General features: G+C 33.1%; 2 protein-coding genes across 2 annotated transcripts; one reads left to right on the forward strand and one right to left on the reverse strand.

The window, feature by feature from the left end:
* Positions 1-4156: 4156 nt before the first annotated feature.
* LOC134228347 (INO80 complex subunit D-like) lies at positions 4157-14958 on the reverse strand. The gene is made up of 10 exons (XM_062710012.1): positions 14738-14958; positions 13026-14548; positions 12638-12749; positions 11588-11806; positions 11231-11334; positions 10753-10886; positions 10390-10561; positions 9617-9880; positions 9257-9349; positions 4157-9056 (listed from the first exon to the last, which is right to left on the reverse strand). The coding sequence occupies exons 1-10, from the start codon at positions 14956-14958 to the stop codon at positions 7951-7953; spliced, it is 3948 nt and encodes a 1315-aa protein (XP_062565996.1). The 3' UTR covers positions 4157-7950.
* A 4675-nt stretch (positions 14959-19633) lies between these two features.
* On the forward strand, positions 19634-21256 carry LOC134283687 (uncharacterized). The gene is made up of 4 exons (XM_062766179.1): positions 19634-19682; positions 19823-19843; positions 19999-20095; positions 20301-21256. Exons 1-4 carry the CDS (start codon positions 19634-19636, stop codon positions 21220-21222), a joined length of 1089 nt encoding a protein of 362 aa, XP_062622163.1. The 3' UTR covers positions 21223-21256.
* The last annotated feature ends 1683 nt before the right edge of the window (positions 21257-22939 follow it).

Genomic DNA, 22939 nt, shown 5'->3' on the forward strand with positions numbered 1-22939 from the left:
TGCTAATATGAATCAAACACTTTAAGTTATGAAAATGTCAATTGTTGTGATTTTGTTGGCATAGTTCCCTCCGTACCCTGTTTAAATTCTAAAATCAAATAGTTTTAGGATAAAAGTAAAAAAGGTGTTATTACTGTTAATCATGTTAATAAGTAACCACTGTACCCATTGTAACCCGGCTACATTGACAGTCCTTCAGAAATTTTCTACTTTCATTTTCCAATGGTTTTGTACTGTACCCTAATTGTAACCTTATTGGTAAAGGATAAATAGAGGTGTACCCTAGGGTACAAAAGTATCACCTAAAAACACAGTACCAATTTCTTGCCATATATGCTGACGACAGGTGCTTGTCATGAAAAAATATAACTAGGAATAATGGGCAACTCTAAAAGAGGCAAATATTAAATTAAATGACATACGATCTCTGTATTAGTCCTGTTACACAATACTAAAATTACATTGTAATTGTTTATTCTGTAGAATGGAAAGGAGGAATTAGTAAAAATATATGAAAAATTCATAAAAACATTTAGAATGAAAACATATGATGATATGGATGGACTGAGAATCGAACATGGAACCTTTGCATTACTAGTCAGGTGCTCTAACCACAGAGCTAACCAGGCGGATGTCCTCAGTCCAGCCTTATTTCCTACATTCCCCCCTCCTTATTAGTCTTCAACCCTGAAGACACAACACAAGTTCACCTTGTCAGGACTTAACATTAATTATATAAATTTATATACATATTATATTGTCTGAACAAGGTAGGCCATGGCACCATCTATAGTATGGAATGGAGAAATGAGTAAACATGCTTTGAAAATTCATAAATACAAATGTAATGTTTTGGGCCGTGGATATTGGCTTGGATAGCTCAGTTGGTAGAGCACCTAACTGGAGATGCAGAAGTCCCGGTTTCGATTTCCGGCCCATCCATACATTTTCTCCTTTCCTGTTACAGATTTGGTGCCGTTGACCACCCCTGGAATTGCAGGTGAAAGTCCTGCCAGGGGGTAATAAGAACTTGGGTTGTGTCTTCGAGGGCGAAGACCAATTAAGGAGGGAGGAATGTAATGGTTTGGGCCGTGGATATCAGCCTGGATAGCTCAGCTGGTAGAGCACCTGAATGGAGGTGCAGGGGTCCCAGGTTAGATTCCCGATCCCGCCATACATTTTCTCCTTTCCTGTTACACATATATAATGAAAATGTGGCTGGGCCTGGAATAAAACCCCGGACCCCGCATTACTAGTCAGGTGCTCTAACCACTGAGCTATCCATGCTGATGTCCTCAGTCCAGCCTAAATTCCTACAATTCATTTCGTATCATCAACATGTATCTCTGTATAAGAAATTTTGAATTCAAACGTTATCCCAGCCCTTTGTTAAACAGCAGTTTAAAACTAAATGAAAATTTTGGTATATCATATTAATTAATTGAATATACAGTCAAACTTCATTATCTTAAACTCAAAGGGAAGAGATAAACTTTGAATATCTGAGAGATAATGAGGTCAAATTACATGTAGAGAAAAATGTTTGATTACCAACTCACTTAGACATATCTATGGTACTCCTTACATTGAATATCAGGATGCAAGTTCAACTGTATATCATTTTTCATCATCTTTTTAATGTGCTTATTTCATTTCTTTTTTTTTTTTTTAGGAGACTTTAAGGTTCAAGGATGAAAAGAATTGGACCAGCCAAGAAATGGACAAGGCATAGAATTTATGATGTTTTGTTTCATACATCAGTTAGAGCACTGCATGTTTCATATGTCTTCATGACAGGATATTTAATAATGCGTGTGATTGGATATGTCAGAGGTATGTCAATTACTGGGAAAAGGGAAATATGAAATTGAAACATATTTTAAAAACTAAATACATAGATTTTTTTAACTTCATGTACATAAACTTATGCTCAAAATGTTTACAGTCTTAGGAAGAGGCATGAAAATTTTCTCACTCATCAATCCTACAGTAATATTTGGTATGACCAAACATATATATTTTAATCCCAAAAATTATAATCCTTAGTTTGACAAACATACATATATTACACAAATTGGCCAATCAATGTCACTATCCAGACTTTGGGTCATATTTGGAAAATCAAGATCTGATTTCAACATCTTGAAAGTTGCAGATAATATGACTTACAAAATCAGAATGATTGACATTGGAGGAGACCTTAGTGTCTGATAACAAATAAGTAAATATCTATTGATCATATTTGTTTAAAAAAAAACAAAGTTTTTAATTTTTTTATGTTCTAAAATTCTAAGCCATATAAAGTTTATGTTACATCTAAATACCTTTTCTTTTGTAGTTGATAAACCTAAATTCCTTGAGGAACATAAAAAGAAAGAAGCAGAAAGAATGGTTGAGCTACAAGAGAAAGCAGAGCGAGAGAGATTGGGATTCTAGCTGGAAAGATGTGTGTGCTGAAACATTTTGTGATGACTCCTTGTGTGTTTTGAATGAGATGTGTTTGATGTATGGATGGATCATTGTATTGTAAATTTTGTATTGTAAATATTGGTTTACGTGGTTTTACAGATATACTTTACAACTGAATTTGACAATTATATTGTGTTTATGAACCTAATAAATTGGAAAATTACAAATGTGAAATTATTTTATTTGTTAGGGTTTAATATTTGTTCTTTTCTTGGTACAAAGAGATTCATGAATTCATATCCCACATGAAATATGAAAATTTCTTACTACACTGGAATGTTTTTCCTTTAACCAAGATGACACAAAAATAGGTGGTTTACAGTACCGGTACACTATACATGTAAATATAACCAACAAGTAGAAAAAAAAGAAAAGAACCAAATCAGGATTCGAACCTGGACTCCCTGAATCACTAGTAAAGTGCTCAAGCTAGATATCTCATTTACAGGGAAATCTATCTGACCACAGCATTCCTCCTGCTTCAAAAGTCCTCCTACCTGAAGACACCCAGGTTCTTCCCTGGCAGGTCTTTCACTTTTCTATTCTGGGCATGGCATTAAATGTGACCTTTGAGGAGGAGAATGCAATGGACCAGACCAAGGTTCAAACATGGGTCTTCTTAATACTAGCTAGGTACTCTACAGAGCTTTCTATCTTTGGCATTATCACATGTCTGACTTTCAAATTAGCATCATGCACCTATGAATTGCCAGAAGTTCTGATCAAACAGAACTCGTTTTATCATGATCATTATTATGATCAGCTGAATAGTTCTTTTTCATGAAATACATGTTTTGGATGTATAAAAGCTGCCACTTCACCGAAAAATCTATCAATACTTAGAAAGTGCTCACCCAATGAGGCAACTCAAAAATCATATATTAGTTAAAGTCTAAAGAATTATCCATCAAATACAATTATACAATCAAAGGCCTGAAGGGCCTGCGAGTTGACTCGCTCGAGTCAATTGAGCTTTTTCATACATCTGGGCACCATACCTTAATATATTCAGTTTATTTTGCATCTTAAGAAATTGAATACTATATGTCTGATCCATGTTAGGTTCACATAGATAAAGTGTATATTGCTTTTCCTTTATATATACAGGTTGGCCGTATTATTTTGACTGGATTCTATAATGAATTTCAGCACATTAGCTAAAGTGGTCAGTGTTATGGAATAATTAGGTTAAAGATTCCCACAGCAAATCTGGATTCTAAAAATAGATTTTCAACAACAACTAGCTGCAGCTCATGAGAGCAGCAGGTGTTTGTGTTAGAAAGTATTCTAGGTCAATTATAAATAAACTTCAGATGGGAAGATTAGATCCGCCTAACATGCTTGAACATATATTCATACGCAGTAATTGTACATTGTACAGGTATTTAATCAAAAATGTCTTTAAAAGCATGAAGGCATAAATAATGTTACAGTATGAAATCTTATACAGTTTTTACCTCTTAAGTTTATATAATCTCTCAAACCAAAGCATTTTTTGCTAGAACTATTATATTTGGCGTATGGATCACCTTAATGAATGCGTGAAAAATCTTACAGCTCTGAAACGGCTATGTCGACAGGGAGTAGCTCGCTACGCGAGCCAACTCAAAAAATATAATGGGAACATATCATCTTGTTTGAAACATAGAACTCATAAATGAGCTAATCAATAATAACAACAAATACAGATATTTCACAGTTGTTATTAGATTTTTAGGTCATGTTTTGAACACAATAATGTTATAATTTATATAATTACAACAACTTTATAACAACTTTAATAAAACAAGATTATTCTTCACTCATATATAAACATTCATACAATACCAATTGACTTCAACATTTTCACATGAAACACCTCAGATCACAAAGGGACAATATAAAAGGGGGGCTAAAAATCCCCATTGTTTCTATTTCCTAAGCTTAAAAAAAGAAAAGGAAAATGTGGGGGCTTGCTCATTTTCTTTGTATGAATGAAAATAAAACATACATGATTTTTACATGAATTCTTTAACAATGATATGTACAAATTCTAATCTAAATCAAAATAAAATATACATAGCACACTCTGAATCTTCACATTATGCAGTTTCTTTCCAAAAATTGCAATAAGTATCATCATGATATATACACGACTCGGTATATACCAGGTATACATGTACATTTAAGTGAGCAAATGCTAAATGCAATATTTTAAATCTAATGTTGAAATATTCTCCCAAAACTAAATTAATCTAACTCACCAGGTATTAGAATACGAGAATGTAATATCACAATTAAGTTTTTTTCCGCTCATGTTTGAAATAAATGCAATTGCTTTAAGAAAAGGTGTAAATATATAGCATTTAATTTCTGAAATATACATGTAATTCGATTCAATTTTAAGAAGAAATTCTTGTATATTTAATTATCATTTTATTTTTGGGTAAAATATGCATCACAGACATTTCTTGTTGCCTGATATTATCTAAAAAGTAAAATAATTTTTTTGGGGGGGGAGAGAAGCCTTTGTTGAGGACAACATTGTAAACCAACTTATAACTGTGTGGGGAAATATCTGCACTTTTCATTATCTTCTTTTACTCAAGAATACATGTATTTCTCACCATGGAACATTACATGTACATCTAAATGTGTGTAGAATACAATATATTTTCAAAGTCACAGATGGTAAATATTATAGTAACAGGAGAATTCCAAATAAGTCATATTCATCTTGAATAAAAGTTGTTAATTTAATTTAGGTTTAAAGTATTACAGTATTCCTAATATAAAAGGCAATTTTAGGCAAATGATAAAGAAATCAAGTTGATGAAAAACTTCCCTACTTTTCATGCTGCTAAGTCCATACACTTTTTATACATTCTCATACTATAAACAGAACATTTTTCAAATTGATTAGCATACCTTAGACTATGACATTGTTCAACCAAAAGATACTAACAGTCACACAGAAATAACATAGAAATACACAAATCAAACTGAGATCCAAATACTAGAAAATAAACAGAAACCAGGGCATTGATAACATTCCTCGTCACAATGATAGCATTCTCTATTCCTAATAAACATGAAGATGTAAATTTGATCACAATTTCATTGCAAAGCTGAAGTTTCACACTTGTAAAGTATTGCATCCAGTTATACATGTAATATGGATAAATCTTACATCTACAATCTCATTTTTTTTTCCATTGTCCAAAATAAATACTGAAGTTGAAAATTCTTTATCAAATAACAATAACTTTAAATTTTAATTTATGTACGTGAAAATGCTCTCCACGTTTTAAAGAACTCTCCTAAACCTACATTAAAACCTTCCATAGCTTCAATGCCTCAAGATGCTAGACATGTATGTAAAAACATGCGCAGGCAAGCTCTTTTTCCCATCAGTAAATGCTTTATCATTTGTTCTTTAAATGATGATGTGATAATGACTTGTGAAACAGAAAACAGTGAGTACACCATGTGACCACACTTGCTATTGCACTCCATTTGTACATAAAATGAGATAAATGATAGTGTAAAAATTGCTGATATCCCAGAAGCATAAATTACGACAGCAAAAACCAAGTTTTGGATTTTCTCTAAGACAAAAATTCAAAATAACATGGCTCATTGACAGAACTATTTGCTCAGATAATGTTATCATATTGAACAATAAATTCTTCAGAAATACTCTTTTAAGATTTTGTTAATCTGGACACAACTATGATAAGAAAATCAAAAACTTGAATTGCACAAAAAAACTGTTTAAAACTTAAAAAATGACATAATACTACAGGTATATGGACGTACTATATACCAGGTATTTTAGATTGCACACATGATTTGATACCAAACTTCTAGATACTCCCCTATTATAGCAAATAAGACTAAGAACCATCCTCCCCCTATTAACTCATACATTTTTCCCCCAATAATTTTGATGATTTTTGAAAATAAATCTAATTTATATTGACAAGGCACACAAGTTCTATGTACCTTTTGGGCCCAAATTTGACAGGAATTTTCAGTAAACTTAACAATTTATACCACTGAGAGTTACCTCTCTTCACAATGGATCATTGAACCTTAACAGACAGAAATACAGGGCTAAAAATAAAATGTTTCATTACAAAAAAACTGCTTTGGGAATTTCCTTTCAACCAAGAATTTTCCAAAGATTATCAAATAATTCTTCTAAAATTTGGGAAATTGTGTTTTGATTCCAGTTTTAAATCCTGCAGTTCCTAACAGATTTAAATTTGCATGCACATGTGCACACAATAGTAGGTCTCATTTAACTGCAATTATTTCTTCTATAAAATACTGTCTACAAAGCTGTACTTAATTAATTTGTCTGTTACTCTATAATAACATAAACTTGTCTGATCATGAAGTTACTTCAAACGATAAATACAATGTAATGTTAACATTACAACCATTCTGTAACAAAGAGCTGCCTCTAGTTGATTAATATACAGTATTTAAATATATAAGCTAGTCTATACGCACATTTAGAGCAGAGTAAACAATGGTTTTAAATTAATCCCTGTTTTAATGACCCGATTCACATTTTTGAAGAATTTCATATACCTTTATACAATAACCCACTACAACAAAAGGAAAACAACAACAAGAATACTATATAAACATGCAGGGTACATGTAGATTTAGACATTTCATCTTGTAATACGTAATTTCTTGGTAACAAACAATAATAACAAAACAATACTCTTTAGAATAGTTCTTTAAAGTTTTCTATAAAGTTTCCTAAACTGTAACTTTAGCAGTATATGTTTTCATCAGCAAAGTAAACACACTTCCAGCAAAAATAAATTAAAAATAGTCAATAATACATTTGTAAATGAATATCTATGGTATTGAACAAGTATGTGTCCTCAATATAAAATATTTTGATGCTTTTTATACTAAAATGCAATCTTTACATAATGTAATGTATATTTTTTTGGATGCCATTTCAAATTATATAATAAACAATATTCATGTTTGCCTTTCTCACATATTAAAGCAGTTGTAATTCTATAAACAAAACATTTGTGTTTAAATTCAAATGAAAATTCATAAAATATTAGTATTATGTCCTTACTTTTGTGTTCAAATGCAAAATAGTTTTATAAAACAAAGTCTATACATCTACATTTACAAAGATGAGGATATATATAAACATTATGAAATCTATGGAATGGCACAAACAATGAAATCACATTATATACATGTATTACAACACAAGTACTTGAAACAGTATCACAAAACAGTCAGATCTCTAAATTCATTGGTATACATACATAAACATGTACCTACATTAACCAAGCCTTCAATGATGAATAATTTTCCCCAAGAAAAATATAATTCTTAAAAATATTTTTATATAAAAAAGAAATTTAAAAAACTGACTATATTACCTGCACTCAAGTCAAAGGAACAAACCAAATATTTAATTTATAAATAAGAAAACTAACGACTTCTTGGTCTGTACTAGGAACCATTGCCACTGGATGCCGTAAAAGATTTAGCAAACTGCTGATGACCAAATCCTGGAATTCCTTGTAATGTCCCCCCAGGAGGGTGCGTCACATGGTGAGAGGACCCCTCCCCCACTTGATTCACACGGTCTATATGTTGAGCATTCATGTTATATTTCAAGTTTGTCATCATGTCATTTGTTCCCTGAAGATACATCCCATGCATAGGATAACCATTCTGATATGGTGGGACCTGCCCAGCGGTGATTGGCCAAGGAGTCTGGGTCATCGGTAGGGAACCCTGCATCGACACAGGGAGTCCCTGCGTCTTGCTGGCTAGCTCTGGTAACTGATTCAAAACCACTTTGTTTGAAGTTGTAACTTTCTGTTGTTTGACATCAGTTGTGGGGGAGGTAATAGACCCCTGTTGAATCATCTCTGAAATGTTAGAATGATTTCCCACCTGTTGTACCTGTGAGGATCCTAATGTAATGTGCTGAGGGTATGAATGATTTGGCAAAGCTTGAGAGGCACCATAACTTGGTGGTGTTTGATTGACCATGGGTTGACTAATGACATAATTTGTGGGGGTCTGATTCACCAGTGCCTGACTAGCAACATATGCGGGAGGTGTAGGATTGTTCATGGCCTGAGTGGCAGCGTAGCTTGGAGGGGTCTGAAACTGTGAGTAATGTGAATTGTTTGTGTACATAATGCTATTTTGAGTAACAGTCTTATTAGGAGTAGCCAGTCCCTGACCAGGTATCTGAGGGTATGTCACACTTGCTGTTTGGTAAGAGTTAACACTAGCACCAGAAAATGGAATATTGGTTTCCGACACAGTTGTCTTTGGAAGCAACTGTTCCGAAGCTGACAAACTTCTAGCGATGGCATTGATGCTCTCTTGGTCCTCTCTGTTGTTAAGACCAGCCATTGACCCAGTGTTAGTCGAGCTGTTCCCAGAACCAAACAGAATCTGCTTCAGTTGTTCCTCATCTAAATCTAGATCAAAGTTTTCAAAGGTCTTTTGAGCATTTGTCACATCCATATTAGCAGCTGCCAGATGCCTTTCAAGTTCTTCAAATTCTTCACTTGTAGGATTGAAGTCTCCATTTTTACCTGCAATATATATTTCAACATAAAGTTCAAAGTAGCAGCAATTCTAACAATAATTTTAAGGAATAAGCATGCATGCAAAAGAAACCTTTTAACATATTCATGATCATACATTTAACTCTACAAAGGTAAAATTCATTAACTTTATGTTCCACAGCATAAAACTCTGCCTTTCATCCTGAATTACAATTTGAAGTTCTTACCAAATAAATTAAATGCTTCATCAGGCAGTTTATTAAAGACATCCTGGAAGTCTGGCTCTTCAAGAAGTTTAGAGGCTTGTTCCAATGGCAATTCTACAAAAGTTTATTTACATTTTATATTTCACAATCTATTTTTGTGAAAAATAAGGAGAGTTTGTAGGTAAGATTTATTATCTATATTTTTACTTAAAATTGAATTTATACATGTCTAATGTAAACAAAACTTCAAAATCTTTATTACATCATTTTTATATCAAGTATGCTGTGAATGCTTTCCAACGAATAAAAAGAACTTAAAATCTTTGTGTTTATCTTTCAGATTAACACAATTGTCAGTCTGAGCTCTCTAGCACTACAAACCTGTATTGAAGTTGTCCACCCCACCCAGCATGTTCTCGGACAGCTCTGTCAGGGAGTTCTTCTCCTGTCTAGTCTTTACTTGTATTCCTCCCATTGCAGCTACTGGGGGGCTGTTCTGGGGTTTGGCTGGAACAGTCACGGGGGACACAGTGTTATTTATAGACTCCTCTGGCTGTGGTGTGGTGAACTGTTTGGTTTCACCGCTGCTAGGTGGAACTGGAGGGGGCTCTGTGGGAACTTTGGGTGGAACTGCTACTGGCATACCTAAAATTATACCACTCATGTTACATCTGCATTCTAACATATCATATTTCAAACAGTGACAAAAGGATTTATTAAGTTGTGTTTTGAATTCTTGGGAATGTTGTTCTTCAACCTGATGTAAAGAAGTATATAATAAACTACTTGTTTAGAGGAAAAAAACTTAGATTTATTTCTAAATGTGATAAGAAACTAAAGTTTATGACTTTAATAATTACAAGATTATCTTTTTCATCATTTTAAATACAAGTAGTAATTCAGAATTGAATTTTGATAAAGAATCTATGCAAAAATATTAAATCATACATGAACACTTATGATAAACTTCTACAGTATGGCAGAAATACTTTCCAAAATTCTAATAACCATACCATGCTTTTGATCAAGCAAATTGACAAAATGATGTCATTTTAAAGATAGATTTCACCATTTTTCAAAATAAATTTTGTTCATGAAATTCCTTTTTGATAGAACAGCTGCAACAACTTTACCAAAACAAAGTATGCTTTTACCAGTAATTCCTGTGGGTTCACTTGGAGGGGAGGGTTTCTGAGGCCTGGGTGGTTTACGAGCGTTCTTCTTCTTCTTCCCTTTCCTTGGTGGTCTGGTTAGGGCTGAAGGCTTGGTCTTCTTCCTGATGCGCTTCTGTTTAGACTCAGAGTCCTGGTCCTTGAAATAATTATCCTGTAAGCAGAAAATGAAAATTTTCAAATCAGTTTTCCCTGTTGTACATATAATATAATTCTGTCATAACTGTACTTATAATTCTGCTTCATAAAGTTAAATCAAAGTATAGATTTTTTAAATCTTTGCATAAAACAAGATCAAAACACAGATTTAAAAACAATCACAATTTTGAAGACATATCTACTCACAGCTTTCATGGCATGTTCCATACACAAAGGAAGTTCATGGCGTATATCAAACACTGGTGTACAACACTGGGTGTTGTCAGCGAACTTAGCCGTGCAGTAGTCAAACAATTGCTGGTCCACGTTATACATAATATCTTCACACTCATTAAGGATACACCAAATAGAAATGTGTCAATTAATAATTTATGTGTTATAGTCTCTTATTACTATACATGTACATGTATATAATTTTTCTTTGTGAAATAAATCTATCAATAATTTGTATAAAACAAAAATCCACACAATCACAGAAAACTTTCTAAATAATAAACTACTCGGTATATGTATTACATATCCTATCATAAATGAAGATTTTATGATGGATAACATTTAATCTGAAATATATACATCCCACACTATACATGTGTAATGACAAAAACTATTTTATTAATTGGAAATGAATACTACAACGCTAGCAATGTAAGGTTATGAAGGATACGAGACAGACAGTGGTTGGTGTAAGGAAGGACAGGGTTTTTACACTGCTCTTCATCCTCAGGCTTGTAACTACATTGTCTTCTTTCTAAGCCCCGCTTCTTAAACCTGTACATATAAATATTCCTTGTATTCTACATGTATTCATTATAACAGTGTTTTGTGACTTTACCAGTGAAATAAAGACTGTGTACTGATGAATGAAGAATAACAAAAACCCTAAAGTTAATTGCATTGTATTGGTATTTGTTATTCAATTTACAGTGTATCTATCACATGTAATCTGAATATAAAAATTTGAATACTTAATGAAAAATGCTATTCTTGGTAAAGTTTGACGATTCAAGAAAATAAAATATACCTGTCAATAATTTTATCCTGTTGATGCATCATTTCTTTAACAACAGCTACCATTTCCTTGGGCCCTTCCCTTGAGGCTTTTATAAGGGCGAGTGTTGTACTATTTTTCGACTTTTGATGAGCATGGTTGGTCTTGTGTGACTTCCTGTACTGAAAGCACCTCCTCCTATACCGAGCTCTCAGCAGGGCAAGTTTGGTCGTTCTCAGAATGTCTGCAGCCCTGAAAAGGGTAGAATATATTTGTTTTATATAAATGAAATTTGTTTAATGCATCATTACTGTGGAACCATCGTTTGTGGGGAATAGCGTTCATGCAATGTGTAGGTCTCCCTTATCATTAATTTTACATACCCTTGAATGATAAATCTGTATACATATCAGATTATAGAATTTTCTGTGTTTACAAAATACCCAAGAAAGAAATTATATTCAGGTAAATGTCAGAGTATTATTTTAAAAAGCCCTTTAACATTTATCTCCCCTATATTAAAATGATCCCACACTATTCTGAATGTTTCAAAGTAAAGAATTTGATCCTAGACAAATACAGTAATATCTTTATAAACAATGCCCTTTACCACATAACATTCAAGTGCAGAGTTTTATTTTCTTCCCTTTTTATAATATTCCTAATCATAAGTAGTTCACAATAACAAGGAAGAAGTAATACAAGATTATTGTACATTCAATTCACATTTTCTTATTTTCATTCAGAAAAGCACAGTATAACTTTAAAACTACACAAAATTTTTGCTGGCATTCAGAAGGACAGTCATTACTACACAATTATTTTTTTTTTAAAGAGTTACTACATATTATCTCATATCACATCTACACTGGAAAATTATCCCTTTACCAATAATGCCTAATTCTGAATGACTTTAAATCATTATAATTTCATAATGTTCATACAGTAAAGCAAGTTGAACTACAAAAGATCTGAATTGCAGAGTGGACATGGTTTAAGTAAGTTAACAAAGATCAAATAGACATGGAGGATCTTCATTAACTTCATCAGCTGTGGACCTGCCCTAAGTACACTTGTACTTACTCTTCCTCATCCTCGGGCATTTCTTCATCTGAGGAAGGGGAAAACCAGTCTGGTTGCCATGACAATATTTCTTCACTCTCAGAGTCACTGGTTTCATCCAAGGAATCAAAACCTGAAAATTATTATACACATTGTAAATATCATGCAACTTTTGTGAAATTTTCTTTGACAATAACAGTTATTTATATGACTGAAATATAACATTAACCATAGCTTTGAATGCAATTTAAATTAAATGAAAAATCCTAAAATACAAAATACAGAAAAAAGACAGGAATGGAGAATTTCAATTTCTTACCATGTTTAGTATGACATGTTATATGTTTTGGGTTTGTTTTTTTTAAAAATTAATTTCAACAACCTTCAAAATAATTATGGCTTAAATTACCTGCACCAACAAGGTCATGCTTTTCTTTCTTCTGTTTCACAATATCTTTGTAGAAGTTCACAACTTCATCTTTCTTGAATTTTTTCTTTAACACAGCGTCGTCACATTCCATCTTGAATTTATGAGGTCTTGTTATGGCTGATGATGGGAGATCATTTATTACATTGGATCCAAAGAGAGCATGTGTAGAAGTCTTAGATTTGTTAGTTTTTACTGGCTTACTTTCATATGGAGGGGGTGGGGGGATGTCTTTGTGGGTAACACCAAGTACGGGCTGGGTGTCAGTTTTAATTTCTGCTGTGGTCTTGATGGAGGGGGAGTACCCAGAAGCTATGGACTGGGAGTAAGACGGGGGTGGGGGAACAGGTGGGGGTTGTTGTTTACTTGGTATCAAGGTACTATATTTCTCCTTTTCCTGAATATTTTTCTGCTTTAGAGCTTCCCCTGCCAATGTTGATATATTATCTTTCACAGAATTTTGACTGGACAGATGAGCAACAGTTGAACTGAGAGGTAGCGATGTTGACCCTAGATGATTCTGTATTGGTTCCTGTGGAATTGGAAAACTACTTAGACCCATGACCATCTCAGAGCTGATAAAGTTTTGTGGTAGTTTTGGCACTGAGTTAGGCATTCCCGGCAACAATTCAAGAGGCATTCCATGGGGAATTCCATGAGGAAGGAATCCTTGTCCAGGGAGACTAAAATTTTGTGCTGTTTCTGTGACACTGTTCACTCCATGGGGCATTAAATACACGGGTAGTGAGTTTACAGAGTTTCTTTTATGACTACTTGAATTTAAAATTCCTTGTGTTTGCTGACGAGGTGAAGTTTCATTGGAATTACTTGGCACCGTTCTATCAATGAAATCATAATGGTTAACAGCACTTGATGCGGATGAACTATTAAAATTGTAGCATGGAGATTGCGACTGAGAATTTGATTCTTGGTTTCGTTTTAATTTATCTTTGATTCTGTTCTGAGCAATTTTGGTTTGTAATCTATTCATTGTACGAGAACTTTTGGCCTTTCCCTTCTCCTTGGCCTTGCTTCCTGTGTCAAACTTTGGTTTAATTTTCTCCAATTTTTCTGCAAGCTCTGGGTAGAGCTTGGCAATGGAGGATACCCCCATACCACCATCTCCTGGGGACTTGGAACCATGTGAGCCCTGGGACCCCACTGACAGCGGGGGCTCATGGTAGGGGCTGGACGAAGGAAGAAGTGTATTGACCGTGGTAATTGTCTTCTCTTCACCACCGGGATCAGTAAAAGCATAAGGATCATCTACATCCTCAGTCTGTGCATTAAATACATCACTCTTTAGAACATTACTCAACCTTCTGAGATCATTTCCAGGCAGAGAAGAATTCAGTTTGCTTGAGTTGAATCTAGAGACCCTGTCTTTGAATGGTAGCTTATCTCTAGGGACTGTAGGAAGGTGCTGCACTGTTGTTTTGGGAGGCTTCGGTTTTTTCTCCTTCTTTGGAAGCATTCCCAAAACTTGCATGTGGTTGTTACAGTATCTGTAGGGTAAATAAACATTTATTTAAATTCAAACAAATAAGTGAATGAATCCATCAAATTCAATGCAAAACATTTCAAAACAACTAAGAATTGTTACTTTAATTTAGAAACACTGCAGGATGGGAAGAATATACTCCATCTTTAATCGTATAAAGCACTGAGTATTCATTCATTCTATTATAACTTACTCTCGTTTTTCATGAAGTGGGATTGCCTGAGTACACATTTGTTTGCTGGACTTGGCCACATATGCACACCGCCTGAATGGTGCCGTGGGATCCTCCAAAATGTGGCGCACACAGAAGCCATACCCATTGAGGCGGTGCTGATTACATATTTTGGCACTGAATGAACATAGAGGTTTGTGATCAGCTCCCGAGGTGTAATGAATGTTTTTACCTTCATACATTATCTCCACAATGGAGGGCCGTGATGAACTCTGTAAAAAATGTAAAAAATGAAGAAAAAAACACAAAAGATGTAACATAAGTTGATAACTGCTGCACAGTCAGTTTCTGATGAACTTTACATCTTAGCTTGAAGAGATTTACAATGATATGATTTCTAAATTGTGTTTTACAAGCATAAACATATAATCATACTATTATACATATATTCATTATTGACTGGGTAGAGGGCAACATATTTATTATATGCTAGACTTTAAGGAATAAAATACTGCCCAAAGCAGAACACAGGGTAATATGTTTATCCAAAGAAGGTTAACATTCTCAATGTTGCCAAAAACACAGTCAATAATTGTTTTTAATACAGGAAAAACAAATCATTTGCCTAGTATTTTGTTTTAAATAAATTATGTACATCTTGGTGACATGTAGATCTAGTGCTAGTGAATCTTGCCTTGATTGTGTTTTCTATTGTGCCGTTACGTATTTTTGAAGTCACAACCGTATAATTAGGTCACAAAAAATCAATCTTATAATTAGAGTCCGAATGGAATACTCTCTTTGCAGGTCACTAGTGAAAATTAAATGACTGTCAATATTTTTGGGTGGAACTTTTATAAATTATGTTGCCTGTTTCTCTATATGAAGAATATGGGGATTATTATTTACTAAATAAAACAAAATATAATGTAATTTTGACAAGTGTATTTTCATCCAATTTTAACAAATTCTGTCTTTTCATCACAGGCACTTGTTAAGTATACGGGAAACCCCCTACTTTTATTTACCACAAGGTACCTAACTCATTTTCAGGCACCCCCACTTCAAACTCGTATTCTGTTTATAAATCAATCATTAACCTACTTTAAAATGACATTGTTCACTTCAAGGGACTTTTTACTTGTCAATAACAATGTTTTAGACCTCTCTGGTCGAGCATCTTTATTAAAAACTATGCATTTATTCCTCGAATACATTTTAAGACTTTCCTTCAGAAAAGTTCAGTTGGGGTTATAATTAGATAAAACAAAAGACCTTGGAAAACTCTCTTTGCTGGTACATCTATAACCCCAACCTGAAAATTAAGATGACTTAATTTGTCAATATTTTGAGGAATAAATGAGTGGTTTGCGATAAAGAGGTTCGACCAGAGATTTCTGAAATGATTTAAATGACAAGAATAGAGTCTTTTGAAGTGATCATTTTAAAGTAGGTTAATGACTGATATATTAAAAAAAACAAAATATAATGTCATTTGAAAAGTGTATTTTCATCCGATAATAACAAAGTGTCTGTGCTTTGCATCCTATCATATTTTATATTAAAAAAGGAAACTTTGAGTTAATAAAATATTACGTCATTATTAATATCCAATTGTGTATTTGTTTACGTGAAAAGTATAATTATTGATTTTAGGGGTAGGGGATTGGTATAACGATTCTACGCTTTAACTAGAATTTCCTCTGCATCAATAAGATGGATATCAGATATATCTCAGATTCGTTTTGGAAATCTGTTTTCCTCATAAATTTCCAATATGTGTAGAGTGTTAGATAGAAATATCCACACCAGAACTATTATTACAGTATTAACACCTTTCACATGTCCAATATGACAATGTAAACATTGCTACCGGAAGTTGTATTTATTTTAAAATCATGATAAAAATTTAATGATGTTTACAATAAAATATAAAATCTATATAATTTAAATGCCAAACAAGGTACATCTATTCTTATTTTTAAAATTTATTTCATATATATTATAAAATCGATTCCATTTTTCTTTCACTTTTTCTTAATTTCATCGGTGAAATATGAATGGTTTTCAATCAATAAATATATCACATAACCATCATTCTTAATAAACAAGCTTTACATCATTCGTTTTTTCTATTAAATAGCCACTCATACCTTCACATTGTTTCGATAATGTTGATTATTTTGTCCCTATTGCTATTTCTGTATATTGCAAATGTCTTCCACCAAAATGGCTGCCGAGATATTCCTGTAAACTATGAATATTTATTATTAGGTAAAGAGGCCCCGAAAGGGGAACCATTTTAGGCAGGACTGAAACTACTGAAGAAAAACAGATAAGGTCAGTTTGTTTGACAAAAGGGATAATGTTATTTTTACCAGAAAATTCGAAAAAGAAATCATATATCATTTTTATCTATTTGAAGTTATTTTAATTGCTTGAAATGAAATAAATATTAAAAGGAAAATCTTTGTAACAAGAATTTTCATTGGTTCATGAAGTGAGTGTCACAAGGGGAATGTAAAAAAAAAGTTAACACAAAAATGAAATAAAATATAACATTTTTTATCATAATATTTTAGATTCAGTATTCATAAAATAAATAAATCGAAACAAATAAATCGAAACAAATTGTTCAAAAAAAAAAAAAAAAAAAAAAAAAAAAAAAAAAAATAGCAGCATAAGATGAACATGATTTATGTGATTCCAATTGTCAGTATAATAATTTGAAAAAAAAATTTTCAATTGCAATTAAACTGATAAAATGTCATAAAAATGATTATACGAGTTAAATATTTTTTATGGGTGGACATTTCCCACTACATGTATATATTATTGAGAAAAAATGAAAAGAAATCTCATCTGCTGCGATAATCCGTCCGTCTAACTTATGATTAATTACGAAAACGAAAAAAAAAAAAAAATCGACCAGAGTGTATTTGATTTTTGATGATGCACGTAGGCCTAACTATAGCTATATTTCATCTCTTGAAGGTTGAACTAGAATTGAAAAGAAATAAAGAGCAATATGTGATAAGTGTTTCAATGACCCCTAAAATAAATATTTTAATTTTACTTTGTATATAACCTTTACTTTGCACATCTATACATGTAACCTTTATTTTCAATTTGATTAGAAATATGAAATCATAAAGTTCACGTTTCCCGCAATTTTAGAATATTTTGTATAAAAATGCGTATTTTCCAAAGTTTTTATTCCAGAAAATATTGAGCGCAGGCTTGTATAAACTTTATATTTTTACCAAAGACTAGGGCCTAATTATACTGACAGAAAAAATGCCTATTCGGCGATGTGCTCAATGTTCCCCATTAGAGAGAAGGATCATTTTTGTTTTTTGTTTGTTTGTTTGTTTATATGTATGCTTTTTGCTTGGACTGCAAAAATATCAATATCTACAACGAGTGAGAGCATATAAATGTGAAAAATGTATTGGAAATATTTCTAATATAATATCTATAAAATAAAATAATATTATACATTAAATAGAAATAGTCCTTTCATGAGGTCGATTTATCTATGGATTGACCGAATGAAAGGGCTACATTTGTTTATATTATAATATAACGATATGTAACTTTCATTAATTTATACAGTAAAATAGTCCTTTCATGAGGGGTGGCCGGTTTCGAGAATTAACATACTGAAGAAATGTAGAACTGTGTGACAGATGCTTGGAAAAATATATAATTGGTGTCTGTTAGAATTATCTGTCAATATGTTATTAATATATCGGCAGACACATTATTCTTAAGGTTTAAAAAAAATATTATTAGTGAGGATATATTCGACTTGCATGTCGATTTTTATAAGAAGAAATTAGAAAATAAGAACACAAAAAAAATTGAAAGTTACTTTATTAACCATATGAGAAGAAATAAGCCAGACACTTTACCTTAAACTGATACTGCATGTGTATCTGTGTACTTTCATTAAAAAAATTAATTAATATTAAAACATGAACAAAATGATTTTAATCATTGTATATTTTGGTAAACATTTTATTTAATTTTTTTTTGCATTATTTAACATTTAATTTTCTTATGTGTATTTAAAAAGATGATGCAATATTTAATTTGTTTTATTATCTGATTTAAATTTTATTTGCTTGATATTTTATTAATTCAATTTTTGAAAAATATATTTATTTTTTTCAGATGGCTACACAATAGAAAACCCTATGAGGCCATATTCAGTTTTCACACCTTTGACAACTTGTGGGTTGGTTATTTTTCACACCTCCGGCCGGTCATTATTTCCCTTCTGGCCAATGACAGTTAAATTTCTTGCAATCATAAGGTGGCCGGTATGATGAGGGGAAAATTCCTATGTTTCTTAACTTTCGTTCTTGGAAAAGTGGTCGGTGTCCGGTTTTCAGGGGTGGCCGGTTTTATGAGAGTTTATGTGTAAAGATATGTGAAGAATTTTATTAATTTTTTTATATGCAAAATTATTTATTTGTTTGTTTGTTTATTTATCTATCTATTTATTTATTAATCTAATTTTATTTCATTTTTAAAAATATAATTTTTTTCAATAATAAAGGAATTTAACTCTAATTTTATTCTGAATCTGAGACGGCCAAATATGTTTTATTAATTTTTTTATAGCTTATACATTAACTTTATATTTCTAGATCGTGTTTAAAACTGTTCTCATGAGCCTAAGAACAATACAATTATTTAACTCGTCTTTTTCCGTATGAGATTCAAAAGCTTTAATATTGATTTTAGGATCCGCCACCCAGTTTGACTGTTGCCCTCTCTGACGTTAAATTCATGGTTACAAAAGATCCGTGAATCTAGGATATCCTCCCTCCATTAATCACACACAGAGCTATTACTTCCGATGGGGCTGTCATCTACATTTAGCGTCAAATTAATTATTTAGTTCGGAATATGAATATAGTGTTTGTATTGACATCGGTTTTATTATTTATCCCAACAGGTAAGGCATTTTATATATTTATTTTTTAAAATGCTCATGTTTAGTTTTGTATATCTGAATTTACACTCTCTTACATAGATGCAAAATTTTTCACTCCAGAAAATATAAAAAGTATTAAATGTTTCTTTTTCTAATTTTAGCACTCGCTCAAACACAGCAAGGTACGTATTTAAGCCAGAAAATTCAATAATACCAAATACAATGAATTTAATTTATCGTAAAGCTACTAGGACAAAAACACGAATCAAATGAATTTACACATTTATTGGTATATTATCCACACAGAAAAGAGTGCTAACCATGTTGTTTTTGACAGACAATGGGTTGACAGTGATGTCTATGGCGCTGATTGGAGTGCTAGGTCTCCTGATTATCGCCGTCACAGGACTCGCCATAATGGTAGTCAAACTCAGGTCTGTATCCGTCAGCCAGAAACAGGATCAAGTCAAAGTTAAAATTAAATAGCCGATATCATAATTCAGTACATTTAAACATTTTATTAAATAGATTTCAAAGTCACAATTCATGTACGTTTCCTTCGAAATTTTATGTAAATATTGATTATTCAATTATAAATTATGTTTCTCTTATCCCTGCTTCTTGATTTATTTCCATTAGCTTTACAAAGAGAGTTCCATTGCGGAGACAGAGAAAGTCAGAAAAATCCACGACCAACCAGAAAAGCCAAGAAAACACGCCCCAACCAAGCGTTCCACTGACCACAAGCGTCCCTGAGACCAGGGAGCCGGTGATGTCTGCGCTTTACGCTGAGGCAGAGACTCCACTGACGAGAAACACGCATGCTGCAGACGATGCTTCACAGCATTACGCAGAAGCAGGTTCCACAGATCATTATTCCGAGACGCAGGCGTTCGCCGTGGTAGATGAACCAAAGCCTCAAGTTGGCGTCAAACGAGGTGGAAAATACGGTTATTCCACTGTTAATAAAACAAAGAAGAAAACTCCCGAACCAACCGGTAGATCTTCAACGCTGCCTCGCCATTTGCCAAATGATAATGTTTATATGCCCTTAACAGAGGGAGAATACGATCATTTAAACTCTCCGAGACCTAAAAACAAGAATCCGATAGGAGGTCTTAGATTGTTACCATATCAAGAAGTAAGTTTGAGAAAAAAGAAATTAAACAAAGATCAAAAAGGACCCGAGGTAGCCTATGATGTACCACCCAGTCATAAGAGCATGGACCCACAAGAAACGTATGACGTTCCGAAATCACAAAATCAGATTGCAGCGGCACAGGAAACGTACGACGTCCCGCCATCTCATGATCAAAACGAAGGGGCTCAGGAAACCTACGCCGTCCCTGGAAGCAGCGTGCCCCTTAATGACTACGACGCTCCCAGAACTGCAAGTCAGGGAACATACGATGTCCCTCCTCCTTCCAGCCAGAGAGCGTTTCCCGGTCAGGCTACGTATGACAGACCGCCGCTGATCCCCTCAGCTGTTCAGAGCGTTTATGACGTGCCAAAATCACAGAAAGACAAAACTGCCAGTCCCAAATCTAGTCATAAACTGTGACACAATAATTTATAAATTTCATATTCATATTACCTGGATTCAAAGATTGGAAATGACACTCTGTACATGTGTTTTAAATCCTTCATCGTTGATTCTGACAATCAAACAGAAACTACTTTGATCTCCATACTGACAGAATTTTTCACCACAGTGCATTTCATATTCAGATAATTCTGATATACATTTATTGACTATAGGGAACAATATTAAAACAACATTAAATCAAAAACATTTTATTGTTATTGTAGGTACAGTAGAAAACTTCCAAGGTTATAGTTCTTGAGCAAATAAAACATTGATGAGAGCAGACTTTGTTTCCACCTGGATACTGTGCTACAGAGTAAGAGTTACCCCATTGGGAAAACTCATAATAGAGCCAAAGTCCCCCTCTTTCTTTCTCAAAGTAGCGCCTTTCTATTGTTTCAATGCTTAAATCATATCGGTTAAATATGTTTAATGAGAATTTCTTTAATGGAAATTTATGATTTAGATTCAAGGTTTGTCTAATTTAGCATAAAATCTAAAATATAATGTTCAAATCATTGAGCCACTCAAAATTTTAACCCGTAGAAAATGGAAACATAAGCCCCCATCTACGATTTTGTGACTATTTGGCTCGACTAGTTTTGTAAGGGAAAAAAGCTGAAATCGACGAAAGAAACAATGTGTTTGCAAATTGAAGCATAAATAAGAATGTCCTATCTACCCTAGCAGTGAAATATTGTAACTGAAAGCAGATTGATGCGCTTTTAAAATTCTTCATTTTTTTCATGAATAAATAACCAATGTTTAGTTTCATAGCTGTACAGTATCGATTTTGGATGCTTAACCCACGAAAATTTGGAGAAACAGTCGCACATCAACACTATTTATTTGTACTTTAAAATACAATTGGATGAAAAAAACTATTTCAAATTAAATTCTGTGAATTCAGTCAACAATTTACATGGTACCATATCAGTTTAACCGAATGAAAAGAACAGGACTTTAATGCTACAATGGTTGATGGTCAGTTACTAAGAAAAAAACAAAGATTTGATATTCAATTTTCATACTTTTAACATGATTTTGTAGTCCTGTTAATGAAGGGACATTTGTAACAGTGTGTCGCCTCTCCCCCTTTAAGAAAAGCAATGGTATTTTATTGAGGAGAATTGGTTCTAGAGGAAATAACGCTCTATTATTATTACATAGAGAGACCCCCTCCCGAAAACTGAATCTGATGTGGGGTTTTTGTAGGGAACTGCTACACTAGAGTCACTTTCCATGGGAAAAAATCTAGCTTTTAATCCAGTTTTCATGGGGAGGATCCTACTCATGAGATAGTTTTTTGGGGGTGGGGGATATTTTAGAGGGAAAAGCCCATTTCCTCTTCCCCCAACCCTGAAAACTGGCTCAAAAGTAGAGCATACTCTTGGAAATAGGCTCTAGAGTAGCATTTACCTACGGCATAATGGTTCAAGAGTAGGATTTCCCAAAAGAAATTCCAACTCAGATTTATTTTCTGCGGGCATCCTTTTCTGTGTTAAAGTTTCACAGTGCGATTTCTTACAGGACCAATTACCCCAATTAATACAATGTCTGTACTTACGTGTAAGCGACAGATCTAGACAGAGACATATTGTTACAATGGTCCTTTCTATAAGCTTTCCAACAATAGCTCTAGCAGAAGCCACATTTAATGAAACTACATTATAACAAACATTATAATCAAAAG

This window comes from Saccostrea cucullata, unplaced genomic scaffold, assembly GCF_032062105.1.
Source record: "Saccostrea cucullata isolate Sc308-1 unplaced genomic scaffold, CSIRO_AGI_Scuc_v1 ctg146, whole genome shotgun sequence".
Classification (NCBI taxonomy): domain Eukaryota; kingdom Metazoa; phylum Mollusca; class Bivalvia; order Ostreida; family Ostreidae; genus Saccostrea; species Saccostrea cuccullata.